The sequence below is a fragment of the Scyliorhinus canicula genome, chromosome 12 (assembly GCF_902713615.1).
Source record: "Scyliorhinus canicula chromosome 12, sScyCan1.1, whole genome shotgun sequence".
NCBI lineage: Eukaryota > Metazoa > Chordata > Chondrichthyes > Carcharhiniformes > Scyliorhinidae > Scyliorhinus > Scyliorhinus canicula.
The window spans coordinates 156,866,051-156,882,663 of NC_052157.1; the positions used below are offsets into that span (position 1 = coordinate 156,866,051).

At 45.2% G+C, this 16,613-nt stretch overlaps 1 protein-coding gene across 8 annotated transcripts in view; it reads left to right on the top strand.

Annotated features, from left to right (window-relative positions):
• vmp1 (vacuole membrane protein 1) overlaps window positions 1-16,613 on the top strand; it is a 179,411-nt gene that overhangs the window by 126,171 nt on the left and 36,627 nt on the right. For all 8 annotated transcript variants that reach the window (XM_038814654.1, XM_038814648.1, XM_038814653.1 and 5 more), the window contains 2 exons: window positions 207-287; window positions 4,623-4,739. In XM_038814654.1, the coding sequence (XP_038670582.1) occupies window positions 207-287; window positions 4,623-4,739 (198 nt within the window). The remainder of the gene's footprint in view (window positions 1-206; window positions 288-4,622; window positions 4,740-16,613) is intronic.

The window sequence follows — 16,613 nt, forward strand, 5'->3', positions numbered from 1 at the left end:
TTGCGACCAATTGGTGGTTGTCGTACATCTCTTGGCTGAAGCATACTCCGAAGTCTGTTTACAACCTGATCTGCAAAACTTTGCTCTCGCAGATACAAAGCAATTAAAACTCTGCGTTGACACTGAAGCAGTGTAACAGCGTTATAATGTTAGAGATCACTATTTTAAGATTTTTCTGAAGATTTATTCTGTTCTTCCTTCATAAGGACCTTCCAACCCGAGCGAAGCTGGCTGTTCAGAACCTGGTGCAAAAAGTTGGGTTCTTCGGAATCTTGGCCTGTGCTTCAGTAAGTAAAAGACAACAGTTAATAAGCTCAAAGATAGTGTGCAGGAGTGGGAAGGGGAAATACAAAGTGGTGACTCCAGTGAAAGAACAAAATGTTTATATGGATTCTTATGCTGTTTGTGGATTTTCAGAATGCTGCACGTCCTATTAATTATTTCAAGTGCAGTGATTGTCGGTGAATGCAACAGCCATTTTACACACAGTAGAGCCCCACAAACAAGAATGAAATGATCAGTTGATCATTCTGTTTTTGATTCTGTTGATGGAAGAGGAATGGTGTCTAAGGAGAAGACCCTAGACCCTATGAGAATAGACAGACAGGATCTTTCACTTCTCTATCTGGGAGGTGACATCTTCAATGCAGAATTCCCCTGGTGCTGCACTGAGTGTTTTCTTCGATAATAGTGAAGTGTTGGAGTGAGACTACACTTTAAAATGATCGGCTTCAGTCCTGATTTCCCACATACATAGAAACCTGGAAACTTTCACTCTGTAGCACATATCACTGTGGTGGAGAATAAGGTGCAGGTATTAAAGAGAGCATACATTTAATTTTGTTAATGAATTCTCTTACCATAGCAGTTGCTCTCTTTCATCATGGAATTTGCAATTCACGAAGCTCAATTTCATCTCGTGATGGGGCTTACAATTGTGCTGGTTAATTTTCAACAATAATTTATGGGAAGAACACTATCTTGCGATAGGTGCCAGGTGGCCTACTCCTCATTCTTATGAGTGCTGTTTCTGAAAACTGGTTATAAACATACTCCCTTTAAAAAGCTATCTTGCAAATGGCGTCGTTAAGGGGGAGGGGATGCGGCGGTCTTTAGATTAACTGAGGTTCCCGAGGATGGAGGAGGAGCAGGTGGCTGGTTTGGGGGCACCGATTGGGCTGGAGGAGCTGGTTAAGGGATTGGGAAGCATACAGGCGGGGAAGGCCCCGGGACCGGATGGGTTTCCGGTTGAATTTTACAGAAAGTATGTAGACCTGCTGGGCCTGTTGCTGGTGAGAACTTTTTATGAGGCACGGGAGGAGGGTACCCTGCCCCCAACAATGTCCCAGGCACTGATCTCACTGATTTTGAAGCAGGACAAGGATCCATTGAATTGTGGATCGTATACGCCGATTTTGCTTCTCAGTGTAGACGCTAAGTTGTTAGCGAAGGTTCTGGCCGCGAGGATTGTGTCCCGGGGGTGATTCATGAGGACCAGAAGGGGATTTGTGAAGGGAAGGCAGTTAAATACAAATGTGCGGAGGCTCTTAAATGTGATCACGATGCCCTCGGTGGAGGGGGAAGCGGAGGTAGTGGCGGCCATGAACGCGGAGATGGCCTTTGATCGGGTGGAATGGGAGTATCTCTGGGACGTGCTTAGGAGGTTTGGGTTCGGGGAAAGGTTCACAAGATGGGTCAGGTTGTTATATAGGGCCCCAGCGGCGAGTGTGGCCACGAATCGGCGGAGGTCGGATTATTTTAGGCTGTACCACGGGACGAGGCAGAGGTGTCCCCTATCCCCCTTGTTGTTTGCACTAGCAATTGAGCTGCTGGCCATGGCACTGTGGGAGTCTAGGAACTGGAGGGGAGTAGTCCGGGGAGGGGAGGAACACTGGGTGTCGTTATATGCTGATGACCTGTTATTATATGTCGCAGACCCAGTGGAGGGGATGGTGGAGGTTATGCGGATCCTTGGGGAGTTTGAGGACTTTTCGGGTTATAAGCTCAATGTGGGGAAGAGCGAGCTCTTTGTGGTGCATGCGGGGGACCAGGGAAGGGGGATAGACCAGTTACCGTTGAAGAGCGCGGAGAGGAGCTTTTGATACCTGGGGATCCAGGTAGCTAGGAGCTGAGGGGCCCTGCATAAGCTCAATTTGAAACGGTTGGTGGAATAGATGGAGGACGATTTCAAGAGATTGGATATGTTGCCACTCTCCCTGGCGGGTAGGGTGCAGTCGGTCAAGATGACGGTCCTCCCGAGGTTCCTGTTTGTGTTCCAGTGCCTGCCCATCCTAATCCCCAATTCTTTTTTTAAACGGGTAAGCAGGAGTATTATGGGATTCGTATGGACGAATAAGAACCCGAGGGTGACGAGGGTGTTTTTGGAGCGTAGCAGGGACAGAGGGGGGCTGGCATGCCGAATCTATGTGGCTATTATTGGGCAGCTAATGTGGCGATGATCCGCAAGTGGGTAATGGAGGGGGAGGGGGCGGCGTGGAAGAGGCTAGAGGTGGTGTCTTGTGTGGGTACAAGTCTGGGGGCGCTGGTGATGGCACCGTTGCCACTCCCGCCGACAAGGTACACCACTTGACCGGTGGTGGCGGCGACTCTGAAGATTTGGGGGCAGTGGAGGCGCCATAGGGGTGAGGTGGGGACCTCGGTTTGGTCCCCGATACGTGAGAACCCCAGGTTCGTTCCGGGTAGGATGGATGGGGGGTTTCTGAGCTGGCGTCGGGCAGGGATTAAAAGAATGGGGGACCTATTTATCGATGGGATGTTTGCGAGCCTAGGGGCACCAGAGGAGAAATTTGGGTTACCCCCCGCGAATGCTTTTAGGTACATGCAAGTGAGGGCGTTTGTGAGACTGCAGGTGAGGGAATTTCCGCTGCTCCCAGCACAAAGGATTCAGGGCAGGATGATTTCGGGCATATGGGTTGGAGAAGGCAAGGTCTCGGCGATCTATCAGGAACTGCAGGAAGTGGAGGAGGCCTCGGTGGAGGAGTTGAAGGACAAGTGGGAAGAGGAGCTCGGGGAGGAGCTGGATGAGGATCTGTGGGCTGATGCCCTGAGTAGGGTTAATTCCTCCTCCTCTTGCGCCAGCCTCAGCCTAATACAGTTCAAAGTTGTTCATGGGGCGCATATGACGGGGGCGAGGATGAGTAGGTTTTTTGGGGTGGAGAACAGGTGTGCGAGGTGCTCGGGGAGCCCAGCAAATCACGCCCCAATGTTTTGGACGTGCCCGGCGCTGGAGGGGTTCTGGAGGGGCTTTGCAAGGATTGTGTCCAAAGTGGTGAGCACCCGGGTCAAGCCGAACTGGGGGATAGCATTATTTGGGGTATCGGACGAGCCGGGAGTACAGGAGCCAAAAGAGGCCGGTGTTCTGGCCTTTGTGTCCCTGGTAGCCTGGCGGAGGATCCTACTAATGTGGAGGGGTATGAAGCCCCCAAGCGTGGAAGCTTGGATTAACGATATGGCAGGGTTCATCAAGCTGGAAAGGATAAAGTTTGCCTTGCGGGGGTCTGTGCAGGGGTTCTCCAGGCAGTGGCAACCGTTCCTAGACTTTCTGGCAGAGGCGGGGGGCGGTTGGTTTTTCTTTTTTGGTTTAGATTAGAGTGGGACGTTTTCCTTACTGGCGTGTCTATTTGTTAAATGGGGCTATTGTATTTTGTTGAAAATCCCATGTATAATCTTTACTTGTTTTATGCTTTACTTCTTTTTCTGTTTGGAGTGTTGGGTTGAAAATTTTGAATGAAAATATTTTTTTTAAAAAAGCAAATGTCCTTGTTATTGTACACACTGGGGTTCAGGAATTGAAGGAAAATCTTCAAAATTAAGTGTCAAATTTTTCAACCTGAATTCAATTGAAGCAAATTTCTACCTCACCAACTGCGATAATAAGAAAACGAATTAAGAAAATTAAATGTTTGCTCTCTTTACTACTCGTCCACCACAGAGTGAGACAGAACAAGACCGAAACCTTGCTTTTGATGTGTCTATATTCATGTGATTACTTTCTAGATTTGCGTCCACTGCAGGCAGCAAAAATAGAAAAACTCAGGTGGGAAAGCAGTGGACTGAAGCCAGTCCTATCACTTTATGAAATGAAAATGAATGCTGCTGTCTCTCTGCAACATTTCACCATAGTCTAAGGCTGGGAGAATTATGTGCTGTTGGTGGTATTGCCATCCAGATTGAGATGTTGAAGGCCCTGTCTACCTATTTCTATGTCAAACATTTTAAGCTCAAGGCCCCCCTGTCCTCCTCCCTCCACAAACGACACCAAAAACAGATAAACTGATTCAAGTTTCACCATTTGCTGAGGGTGATGGCATAAAAATCTACTTGTGCAACCATGTTTACATTGCTTTTCACAACAACGAGAAAGAGCAGCTGCACGAAAAAGATGAATGACACTTGAGCGGGAGACGGCATTGCCAGTGTACAAAATGGATGTTGGCCCTATTATAGCTAAAGCTATATTTTATTGGTTGTACAGTATTAGATGGCGTATAAAAGATATTTTTTTATAGCAATCTGATTAAATTCAAGTTCTGCACAGATCAGCCAATTTTTTTCCTATGTTCATTTTTTTTTTGTTAAATGTTATCCTGGATGTGTTGTAGATTCCCAATCCCCTCTTTGACCTGGCTGGAATAACATGTGGACACTTCCTCGTTCCATTCTGGACCTTCTTTGGAGCAACACTTATTGGAAAAGCTATTGTGAAAATGCACATCCAGGCAAGTGAAAATAACCTGTTTACCTAGCCAAACAGCATATTTCTCTGAGATTTTATCTAATTTTGGAGACAACTGAATTGTACGCTCTCCTTAAGGTTCAATGTTTAGATCTGAGCAGGTTGTGGGTGCGTAAACACTATCCTTTAACATGGGTGGAAACTTCAATTTTGTTCAACTTCAACTACTAAACATTGTAATAAATACAAGCAAGGTACCATGTCCAATAATAGAAGAATGTGCTTTGAAAAATTGGTATAAAATGCTGGAGTTGATCTCCTTGTCAGGACTGTTGTTTACAATATTTACAACATTTCTACCTCCTTTTGAATGACCTATTGATTTATCCCTGGCAACAATTTTCCTTTTCTCCTCCAATGTCCTTTTTTAACACTGGTTAATAATTAGAAAGGAAAGTGAGGGCCAGGGCAGCACGTGGCGCAGTGGTTAGCACTAGGACTGCAGCGCTGAGGACCCAGGTTTGAATCCCGGCCCTGGGTCACTGTCCGTGTGGATTTTGCACATTCTCCCCATGTCTGCGTGGGTTTCACCCCCACAACCCAAAGATGTGCAGGGGTTAGGTGGATTGGTCACGCTAAATTGCCCCTTAATTGGAAAAAATATCTAATTGGGTCATCTAAATTTTTTTAAAAAGGAAAGTGAGGGCCAGTTGCTAAAAGATGGGTCAAAAAAGATCTCTACTCTGCAGAGCATGCTAATGGGGTGGGGTGAAAATTTAACCCACTCTGTATGGTTCCTTGAAATGGGATTTCTCTTGTAATAAAGGCCAATGTTTAAAACTTATTTGGAATTATATAGGTCAGTATGTAACTGGTATTTACCTGTAAGGTTGTCGCGTCTTTTTTTTAAAAGCCGGAAGATCTTAAAGAGGCAGTGTCACACTTGGAGCTTTTAAAGCTCAAAGTCTTTATCACAAATACTGCTGATTTGCCTCATGGGACATTGATGGTGCAACAGATTTTAACCTTTTGTGGTGTATATGTGACTGTATACATTGTGCTTTGTACCACGTGGGGTGCCCGTCTGAAGAGATCTACAGATCTACAAAAGGTATTGACAATGTAGATGTAGAGCAGATGCTTCCTCTTGTGGGGCATTCTAGAAAGAGAGGTCATAGTATTAGGATAAGGGGTAGCCGATTTAAAACAGGTGAGAAGAAATTGCTTCTCATAAACCCAGAGTGCAGTGGATTGATCACGCTAAATTGCCCCTTAATTGGAAAAAAATATCTAATTGGGTCGTCTAAATTTTTAAAAACAGGAAAGTGAGGGCCAGTTGCTAAAAGATGGGTCAGAAAGTTGAGTAAATTTAAGGAGAGGATAAACAGATTTTTAAAATTAGTCATGAGTTGAAGGATTAGTGGGCAGCATGGTAGCATAGTGGTTAGCACAGTTGTTTCACAGCTCCAGGGTCCCAGGTTCGATTCCCAGCTTGGGTCACTGTCTGTGTGTAGTCTGCACGTTCTCCCCGTGTCTGTTTGGGTTTCCCCCGGGTGCTCCGGTTTCCTCCCACAGTCCAAAGATGTGCAGGGTAGGTGGATTGGCCATGCTAAATTGCCCCTTTAGTGCCCAAAAAGGTTAGGTGGGATTACTGGGTTACGGGGATAATGGGGATGATAGGGTGGAGGCGTGGGGCTTAAGTAGATCTTTCCAAGGGCTGGTACAGACTCGATGGGCTGAATGGCCTCCTACTGCACTGTAAATTCTAGGATGAAAGGGTAGGAAAGTGAAGTTGAGGCTGAGATAAGATCAGCCATGATGGGCTAGCACGGTGGCATAGTGGTTGGCATTGCTGCCTCACAGCTCCAGGGACCCAAGTTCAATTCCGGCCTTGGCCAACTGTCTGTGTGGAGTTTGCATTTTCTTCCCATGTCTGTGTGGGTTTCCTCCGGGTGCTCCGGTTTCCTCCCACAATCCAAAGATGTACAGGTTAGGTGGATTGGCCATGATAAATTGCCCCTTTAGCGTCCAAAAAGGTTGGGTGGGGTTACTGGGTTACGGGGATAGTGTGGAGATGTGGGCTTAAGTAGGGTGCTCTTTCCAAGGGCCGGTGCAGACTCGGTGGGCCAAATGGCCTCCTTCTGCACTGTAAATTCTATGATTTGGTCCAGACAGATTGTTCAAAAACTGCAGGACATTTAAAATTGGAAAGCTTAGAGTTAAGGCTGTAGAATAAGTTGACAGACAGTCCATGTTTTATGTTTTTTTCTGATTATTTCAATTGTTCCAAGAGATTGGGCTAAGTAAAACTGAAGTCTTGAGCTGTAGCAAAGTGGGTTAAATGTTGATGACATCCTTATTGTATAATAAGTGAAGCGACAGGAGGTATTCTGTAACAAAAACCTTGACCTTGGGTGGGGTGCTCGTTCCAGGAGCCGGTGCAGATTCGATGGGCCGAATAGCCTCCTTCTGCACTGTAAATTCTATGGAAAAAAAAAATCCCAGGGTTTTTAGCACCTGAAGGGTTAAGATAGCTTGAGTAATCATTCAGCCATTTTGATAGATACAAACCTGTTGAGGCTCACATTGCATCAACTTTCTCACTAATCTCTCACAATATTACTGAGTAATCCCACGCAATAAATCTTGCTCAATGTATTGCACACTTTCAGTTTAGTAAGGAAGATGTAATTTGCTGATTACATGATCTGTCCTTAGAAATAACTTGTATAGTCTCACAAGTTAGCTGATTTTGGCCTTGGTGGATGTTGAGTTGCCGCAATATGCCTCAAACTCCCTAAGCAGGTTGTTTCTTCCTGATTCAGTGATCTCTCCTCTAAAATATATGCATTTGAATATTGAAGCAGGATAGGGTTGGGCAATCTACAGTAATCTCCCATTCATCATCTGCGGATGAATAGTCTGAACATTCTACTTGTACCCTAGCATGAGGCTATGTTTTCAGGAGAGTTGAAAAATATGTGAGGGGCAAGGGCGGGCAGTAAGATACGTTAGCCCTGAACCTTAAACAGGCTTTAGATGTACTCAGTTATGTAGATAACATGTTATGGTGGTTAAATGAGCCTGCACCCTGGGTTGGGAAATTATACATGGCTCTGGTGGATCTATGGACAGAATTTAATGCTTCCCCATTAGCACATTTTTAGGCAGGGGGAGTGTGAAATTGCATGTACGGGATTCCCTCCAGATGCCGGCCCGTCCCAAACACATAGCGATTTTATGCTGAGGAGAGGAAGGCCTTGGACAGGAAGCTCACCCTTGTCCCAATTGAGGCCCATAAATTGGCCACTTAAGGGGCATTTTCCACTCCGCCTCAATTATCAATTATCCGCCTCAAATCTCCCGGCCCCGATGGGCTACACCCTAGAGTTCTGAGAGAGGTGGCTGAAGAAATAGCGGAAGCGTTGGTTGAGACCTTTCAAAAATCACTGGAGTCAGGGAAAGTCCCGGACGATTGGAAGATCGCTGTTGTAACCCCCTTGTTCAAGAAAGGATCAAGACAAAAGATGGAAAATTATAGGCCAATTAGCCTAACCTCGGTTGTTGGTAAAATTCTAGAATCGATCGTTAAGGATGAGATTTCTAAATTCTTGGAAGAGCAGGGTCGGATTAGAGCAAGTCAACATGGATTTAGTAAGGGGAGGTCGTGCCTGACGAACCTGTTAGAATTCTTTGAGGAGGTGACAAGTAGGTTAGACCAGGGAAACCCAGTGGATGTGTCTATCTGAATTTCCAAAAGGCCTTTGATAAGGTGCCACACAGGAGGCTGCTGAGTAAGGTGAGGGCCCATGGTGTTCGAGGTGAGCTACTGGCATGGGTTGAGGATTGGCTGTCTGACAGAAGGCAAAGAGTTGGGATAAAAGGTTATTTTTCGGAATGGCAGCCGGTGACCAGCGGTGTCCCACAGGGTTCAGTGTTGGGGCCACAGCTGTTCACCATATATATTAATGATCTGGATGAAGGGACTGGGGGCATTCTAGCAAAGTTTGCCGATGATACGAAGTTAGGTGGTCAGGCAGGTAGTGGGGAGGCTGCAGAAGGATCTAGACAGTTTGGGAGAGTGGTGCAGGAAATGGCTGATGCAATTCAACGTGAGAAAATGTGAGGTCTTGTACTTTGGAAAAAAGAATCCAAGCATAGACTACTTTCTAAACGGTGAGAAAATTCATAATGCCAAAGTACAAAGGGATCTGGGAGTGCTAGTCGAGGATTCCCTAAAGGTAAACATGCAGGTTGAATCTGTGATTAAGAAAGCGAATGCAATGTTGTCATTTATCTCAAGAGGGTTGGGATATAAAAGCAGCGATGTGCTACTGAGCCTTTATAAGGCTCTGGTTAGGCCCCATTTGGAGTACTGTGTCCAGTTTTGGGCCCCACATCTCAGGAAGGACATACTGGCACTGGAGCGTGTCCAGCGGAGATTCACACGGATGATCCCTGGAATGGCGGGTCTAACATATGATGAACGGCTGAGGATCCTGGGATTGTATTCATTGGAGTTTAGAAGGTTAAGGGGAGATCTAATAGAAACTTACAAGATAATACATGGCTTAGAAAGGGTGGACGCAAAGAAACTGCTTCCGTTAGGCGAGGAGACGAGGACCCGTGGGCACAGCCTTAGAATTAGAGGGGGTAAATTCAGAACAGAAATGCGGAGACATTTCTTCAGCCAGAGAGTGGTGGGCCTGTGGAATTCATTGCCACGGAGTGCAGTGGAGGCCGGGACGCTAAATGGCTTCAAGGCAGAGATAGATAAATTCTTGATGTCGCGAGGAATTAAGGGCTACGGGGAGAATGCTGGTAGGTGGAGTTGAAATGCCCATCAGCCATGATTGAATGGCGGAGTGGACTCGATGGGCCGAATGGCCTTACTTCCACTCCTATGAAAAAAAAATAAGCTATTATTATTATTATTATTATTATTATTATTATTATTTATTCAGCTGGTGGGAAAATTGAACCTCCATTGGGGAAGGCCAAAAAAACATTTTGTCCTTTCAATATTGTGATTCAAACAATACAGTATTTATTGTTTTGCAACCCTGCTTTTCTAATTTCCATCAGTACCCTGGACTCGTAAGGGTTAAAGATGATGGGCACGATCGAACGCTGTGCCCAAAAAGCAGCTCCACTCAACACAGCGTGGCCGATAGAAGCTGGGAGAGCCTGCTCCCAGGATCCACCTGGCTTGCAAAGCTTCGCAAGATCTAGCAAAATGTTGCGATGTAAATCCCAACCATTTGGGTGGGATCACTTTGAGGCAAATCTGCATATTAAAGCGAGGCAGCTAGTCTCACTTTAATGTGCAGTTTTGCGAGGTATTCAAGGTGTTAAGATCTGCCCCCTTTGCTTCTGAGACCTTGGGCGAGCGCCGTTCAGTACTGATATCCACAAACTAGGATTTAACTGAGTGGGAACAAAGTCCCATAGCGAACACGTTTAGCTACATGTTTCCCGGTGCCCTCAGCGCCGTGAAACACGTGTTATCCACAAACCAGGACGAGTGGAACGGCATTCGTGGGGTCTCCCAAGCAATCTGTGGCCCCCAGGTGTTATGCCCTTTGGGCAGGGTGGTACCCTGGCACTGGTGCACCTAGGTGTTGACCTGGCACTGTCCAGGTGGCACTGCCAGATGCCAATTGCTGCCAAGGTGTCAAGCTGGCATTTTTTGCGCAGTGGCGATCAGGCTGCGGGTGCTCTGCGCTGGTGTTGTGGATGGGGGGAACCCTCCCATTGTGTGTTGGGGCTTGAGGTGGGGGGAAGGGAAGGGTGTCGGGGATCGTTGTGGGGGCTTCAGAAATCGGGACTCTATTTAAAAATGGGGCCCTGATCTCTCGCTACACTGAGGAATTCCGGCGAGCTGAGCTCCTCAGTCCACAAAACAGGGCTATGTGCCGCTCGGCTGCTTTTTCCACACTGAGGCTCCCTATCTAACCTGGGTGCCGTTTTATAACCTGTTTTTTGGTGCTGAGGGCATTGGGAAACATGTAGGTAAACGTGTTCGCTGTGGGACTTTGTTCCCACTTAGTTAAATCCTGCCCGATGTGTCACCGAGAAGTGCTAGCAGATGGGTTCCGTACGAAAGAAGGTCAAAGTTGACTATTTTGAATCACCCAGGTGGTAATGTAATACTCACTGCTCTATTATTTGTTCTTCCGAAACTGGGCTTGTCTGATATTTGATCCAAAGAGGCTTTCAACTATGGCTGTTTAGTACTAAGTAATTATGCATTGAAGGATAAAGCCACACCCAGAAGGAAATTGTTGTTTAGTAACTGGCTCTAAACCGAACAAATGTTTATTTTTAAAGCAAAAAATCTTGATATAATGATGCGATTATTATGACTGCAAATATTAAGTGATTTTAGGAAATGTGCTTTAGAAAAAAATAATTGTAATTACATACTAGAATTCAATTTTGCACATGTGGTGGGTAAGTGCCACCTTCTCCTGGTTACATGGCCAAATCTTGAATGATTAGCTGATTGTCAAGTCCAGTATTTGGGATTTTTCTGATGACTGGGTTTCCAGACCCACCGCCTGTGGGGAAAGCATTCCCACAAATCACAGCAGCCCCACAGCTATTTAACACTGAGGAATGTTAATTGGCTGGAGGTGAGACTTCTCGGCCGGAGTGTGGCTGCTAACTCTAGTCCTAGCAGCCGCTTGGCAGCAGTGGCCAAGCAGTCCCCAAATTCAAAGTCGTGAAGTCCAGGACCAGGTAAGTGCAAGGGGTCTCATGGCAGGGAGAAGTGGTGAGGCCCAAGAGACATGTGAGTGCCTTGATGGAGATGATGGGGAGTGGGCACTCTATGTGGAAAGGTGACCCTTGAGGTAGGCACCCCCCACTTCCCACCCGAGGCCCAAGTAAGATAACTTGTTGGGTGTTCTGCACCCGCCCCTGAACTCCTCTCATCAACCTCGAAACTGAAGATTATAGAATCATTACAGTGCAGAAGGAGGTCATTTGGCCCATCAGGTCCGCATCCTGTGAAGGGGCATCCTCCCTAGGCCCGCGCTCCCACCCTATCACCGTAACCCAGTAGCCTCAGCTAACCTTTTGGGCACTAAGGGACAATTTAGCATGGCCAATCTATCTAACCTGCACATCTTTGGACTGGGATGGGAAGGGCTTCAATTAGAGTCAGGCAAGCTGCCCTAAGCCTCGCCCATCACACGTAAAATTACAGACTGGTCGGGGTTGGCAGGAGGGCAGTGGAAAAGCCATCTGGGATATTTTGTGGACTGCACCACTTGCAAAATGTATCAACGGGGACTGTAAAATTCTACACTGAATTTACAAAATGGGGACCTGGCATTCTTCAACTTATTTCTATTCTATTTCTTATTTATGGATCATTCAATTTGGTCTTGCCTGGAGGTGAATATTGTGCGCTAACTTTGGCATTAGTTTATGAAACAGTCTCGGGTTATTTGAGCTTTGAAATGAGACTGAATCACATTGTATTTTCTTTGTTTTTAATCTTCCAATTGAGGGGCAATTTAGCGTGGCCAATCCACCTATCCTGCACATCTTTGGGTTGTGGGGGTGAGACCCACGCAGACACGGGGAGAACGTGTGAACTCCACACGGACAGTGACCTGGGGCCGGGATTGAACTCGGATCCTCGGCGCCGTGCGGCAGCAATGCTAACAACTGTGCCACCGTGCTGCCCCCACATTGCATTTTCTAACTTGTGGAAAGGTGAATTACTTTAAAGACCAATTATTTACAGGGTGGAATATAAACTGTTCAATAGGTTCTGAGATTGCAATTTTGACCTGCTCAGTTTAGATTATTGGGCAGTAAAAGTGTGGTATAGTGGTTGTAAAATCCCAGGGTAAGTCTCAAATGGTTGCAGATCATGTTGCAAGACTAGAAAAGGGTTGGTTCCATTTTTTTTAACGAGTAAACATTTTAATAAAGTTTTTTTTAAATGTTTAGGAAGTCACTTTCTCAAAATCATCTTTGCTTTACTAATAACAGTGACTGTAGGCCGAATAATTGAGGATCACAGAAGTATTAACAAGACCCTCATAATCCAACGCATAAACTGGTTTTTTGGTTGTTTTAACAGATTTTATTTTCTAAACTTTATTTCTTTACAACCCAGCATACAACTAAGGGATTGACTTGGGCAGCTGGAAAGTAGGACTCTTGATTTGTGTCAAGAGGCCCCGTGAGCTGATGACTTGAGTCTGTTTATGGGCTTCCATGACGTTGTTTGTTGCTTCGGGCTGTGCAGGAGCAATTTGGAGTGGCTATCCTTGATTTTGTATCTCTTCATCCCTGTGGAAAATCTCTAATTCTCTCTTTTTATCTGCCACCCCCACTTTCGACTAATCTTTGAAGTAAAATTTTCATGGTGAAGTAACTCTGACACCTTCGCCCCACCCATATGAAGGCTAATTATGAATAACTTTTTATGAATAAGACCATGAAATTTAAGGATAAAATTAATTAAAATTACCGTTGCAAAATATTTTCATATGCCAGCTGTCCCTGTAACTGTTCTGCTGGTTTCACGTTTTGTGTTGCGGCCTTATCTTGGTTTCTTAGTTGATGTGGCATCATGAGAACTAAACTCCCACCACCGGTAATGTTCCAGACTTTATTGTATCTATTGAATATGACATGTATTTCCACAGCTATTTCTTTGCATAAATGCAGAGGCAGGGAGGGGACTAGAAATAATTCGGATATTTTAATTATACTGACAATCTTGGGTTAAAAGTAATACCAATTAAGATAACATGCTAAGAGCAAATAATAGTCTTTCATTTGATCCTGAATGTATGTCCCTTGTTACTGATTTGTTAATCAGTGTAAATATTCTTTCACTATTTATCCCTTGAACCCTTTCATAATCTTGAATTATGGATTTGAATTTGATTAGCTGCTCCCTTAACTTACTCTGCTCCGTGCAGAAAAGGAATAGTTGGGACTTTGTTCATTCACGTGAGCTTGAATTCAAATGTAAATTCCAAACATTAAGCAAGTACTCAAAACGCATTATACTACCCTGTTGAGGATGTTTCAAACTTTCCAAAATTTCCTGGATGCAGGAAAGGTTCCAGTGGATTGGAAAAATGCGAGTTAAAAACCCTTATTCAAAAAGGGAAGGAGGCAGAAAATAGGAAACAATAGACCAGTTAGTTTAACATCTGTGGTTGGGAAATGTTTAGAATCCATTATTAAGGAAGTAATAACAGGACATTTGGAAAGTCAAAATGCAATCCATCAGAGTCAACATGGTTTTATGTAGGGTAAATTGTGTATGGCTAGAGTTCTTTGAAGATGTAACAATCCATGTGGATAATAAGGATCCTTAGATGTAGTATATCAGGAATTCTGGAAGGCATTTGATATGGTGCCGCACAGAAGGTTAATACACAAGGTAAGATCACATGGAATTAGGGGTAATTTATTAGCTTGGATAGAAGATTGGCTTGAGAGCAGAGAGTCGGGATAAATTGGTCTTTTCCTGGTTGGCAAGATGTAACTAGTGGGGTGCCACAGCGTTACATCCTCGGGCCCTAACTATTTACAACAAATAAATGATTTGGATGCAGACATATAAGGTACTATAGCCAGTTTTGCAGAGTGCATTAAAATAGGTGAGACTGTAAGTAAAAGTAGGGAAGTGTTGCTGCAAACTGTACAAGACAATGGTGAGACCACACCTGGAGTACTGTGTACAGGTTGGGTCCCCTTATTTGAGGAGGGATGTAGTCAGTCAAATGTGGGGGTGGCAGTTAGGAGGAGGTTCATTAGATTGATTCCAGAGATTTGGGGTTTGTCTTATGATGAGAGATTGAGCAGTTTAGGCCAAAACACTCTCAGGTTCAGAAGAATTAGAGGAGATCTAATTGAGGTATATAAGACGATAAAAGGTATTGACAAAGCAGATGTTGTGCGGATGCTTCCTCAATAATAATCTTTATTATTGTCGCAAGTAGGCTTACATTAACACTGCAATGAAGTTACTGTGAAAAGCCCCTAGTCGCCACATTCCGGCACCTGTTCGGGTACACAGAGGGAGAATTCAGAATGTCCAATTCACCTAACAGCACGTCTTTCGGGACTTATGGGAGGAAACCAGAGCACCCGGAGGAAACCCGCACAGACACCAGGAGAACGTGCAGACTCCGCACAGACAGTGACCCAAGCCGGAATCAAACCTGGGACCCTGGTGCTGTGAAGCAACAGTGCTAACCACTTTGCTACCATGCCGCCCTTGTGGCATCCTAGAAAGAAGGGTCATAGTATTAGGATAAGGGGTAGCAGATTTAAAACCGATGAGGAGAAATTACTTCTCTCAAAGGGTTGTGAATCTGTGAAATCACTACCCAGTGTGCGGTGGATGCCAGGAAGTTGAGTAAATTTAAGGAATGTATAGGCAGATTTTTAAAATTAGTCATGAATTGAAGGATTATGGAGAGCGGGTAGGAAAGTGAAGTTGAGGCCGAGATGAGATCGGCCATGATGGGGCGGCACTGTGGCACAGTGGTTAGCACTGCTGTCTCACAGCTCCAGAGACCTGGGTTCAATTCTGACCTTGGGTCACTGCCTGCGTGGAGTTTGCACTTTCTCCATTTGTCTGCGTGGGTTTCCTCTGGGCGCTCCAGTTCCCTCCCACAACCCAAAGATGTGCAGGATAGATAGATTGGCCATGCTAAATTGCCTCTTAATTGGGGAAAAAAAATGAATTGAATGGCGGAGCAAGCTCAAGGGGGTTAATTGCCTACTCCTGCTCCTAGTTCTTGTGTTCTACTGATGTAGGCTCACCAGTGTGTGTGATCTGTTCCTGAGTTTCATTCTACTGGTGCTGCAGCAGTCTAACGTTCATTAGGGCAGCACGATAGCATAGTGGTTAGCATAATTGCTTCACAGCTCCAGGGTCCCAGGTTCGATTCCCAGCTGGCTCACTCTTTGCGGAGTCTGCACGTTCTCCCCGTGTGTGCGTGGGTTTCCACTGGGTGCTCCGGTTTCCTCCCACAGTCCAAAGACGTGCAGGTTAGGTGGATTGGCCATGATAAATTGCCCTTAGTGTCCAAAATTGCCCTTAGTGTTGTGTGGGGTTACTGGTTAGGGGGTTAGGGTGTAGGCTTGGGTAGGGTGCTCTTTTCAAGAGCCGGTGCAGACTCGATGGGCCGAATGGCTTCCTTCTGCACTAACTTTTATGATCTTTGAAAACCACTCAGCTCCTGAAAGACATAGTTGCCATTCTTGCTCAGGTTGTCATCACATATGGACAGGAGGCAGTTACTTCCCCACAGGCAAGGATGACAAATTAGAGAATTGCCACTGATCGACATCAACTGGTTTCACAACCAGAGACTGATGCATGACACTAGGAGAAGAAAAGGAAATTCTACATGTAATTAATTGCAAGAAAGAGCTCACAATTATGTAACATCTTTCACATTGTTTCCAGATGTTCTAAACATTTCACATCCAATTCTGTGCACTTGAAATGGAGTTTGTTATAATTCTGGAAAACAAGGTGGCTATTTTGTACTGTATCACGAACAGTAACTAATTGTTCAAGTTTGGAAGTGTTAATCGATGGATAGTTGTTGGTTAGGATACCTGGAGAACTCCTCTGCTCTTCAAATAGTGCCTTGGGATCTCTCATCTACCTGAATCAGCCTTGATGTAATATCTAATTAGAAAATAGCACCTCTGTCAACATCACTAGAAATAAGAGTTCAGGCCTATTCCAAAAGCTTCAACAAATGTTCTAGACTGACACTGCAGTACTGAGGGAGTGCTGCATTGTCAAAGCTGCCAATTTTCAGGTTGACTCTCATGCACGTACTTGTTCCTGTGTCATTGTTCAAAGAGCAAGGGAGTTCTTCAGATATTCAAACCAATACTCATCCTTCAAAAATCA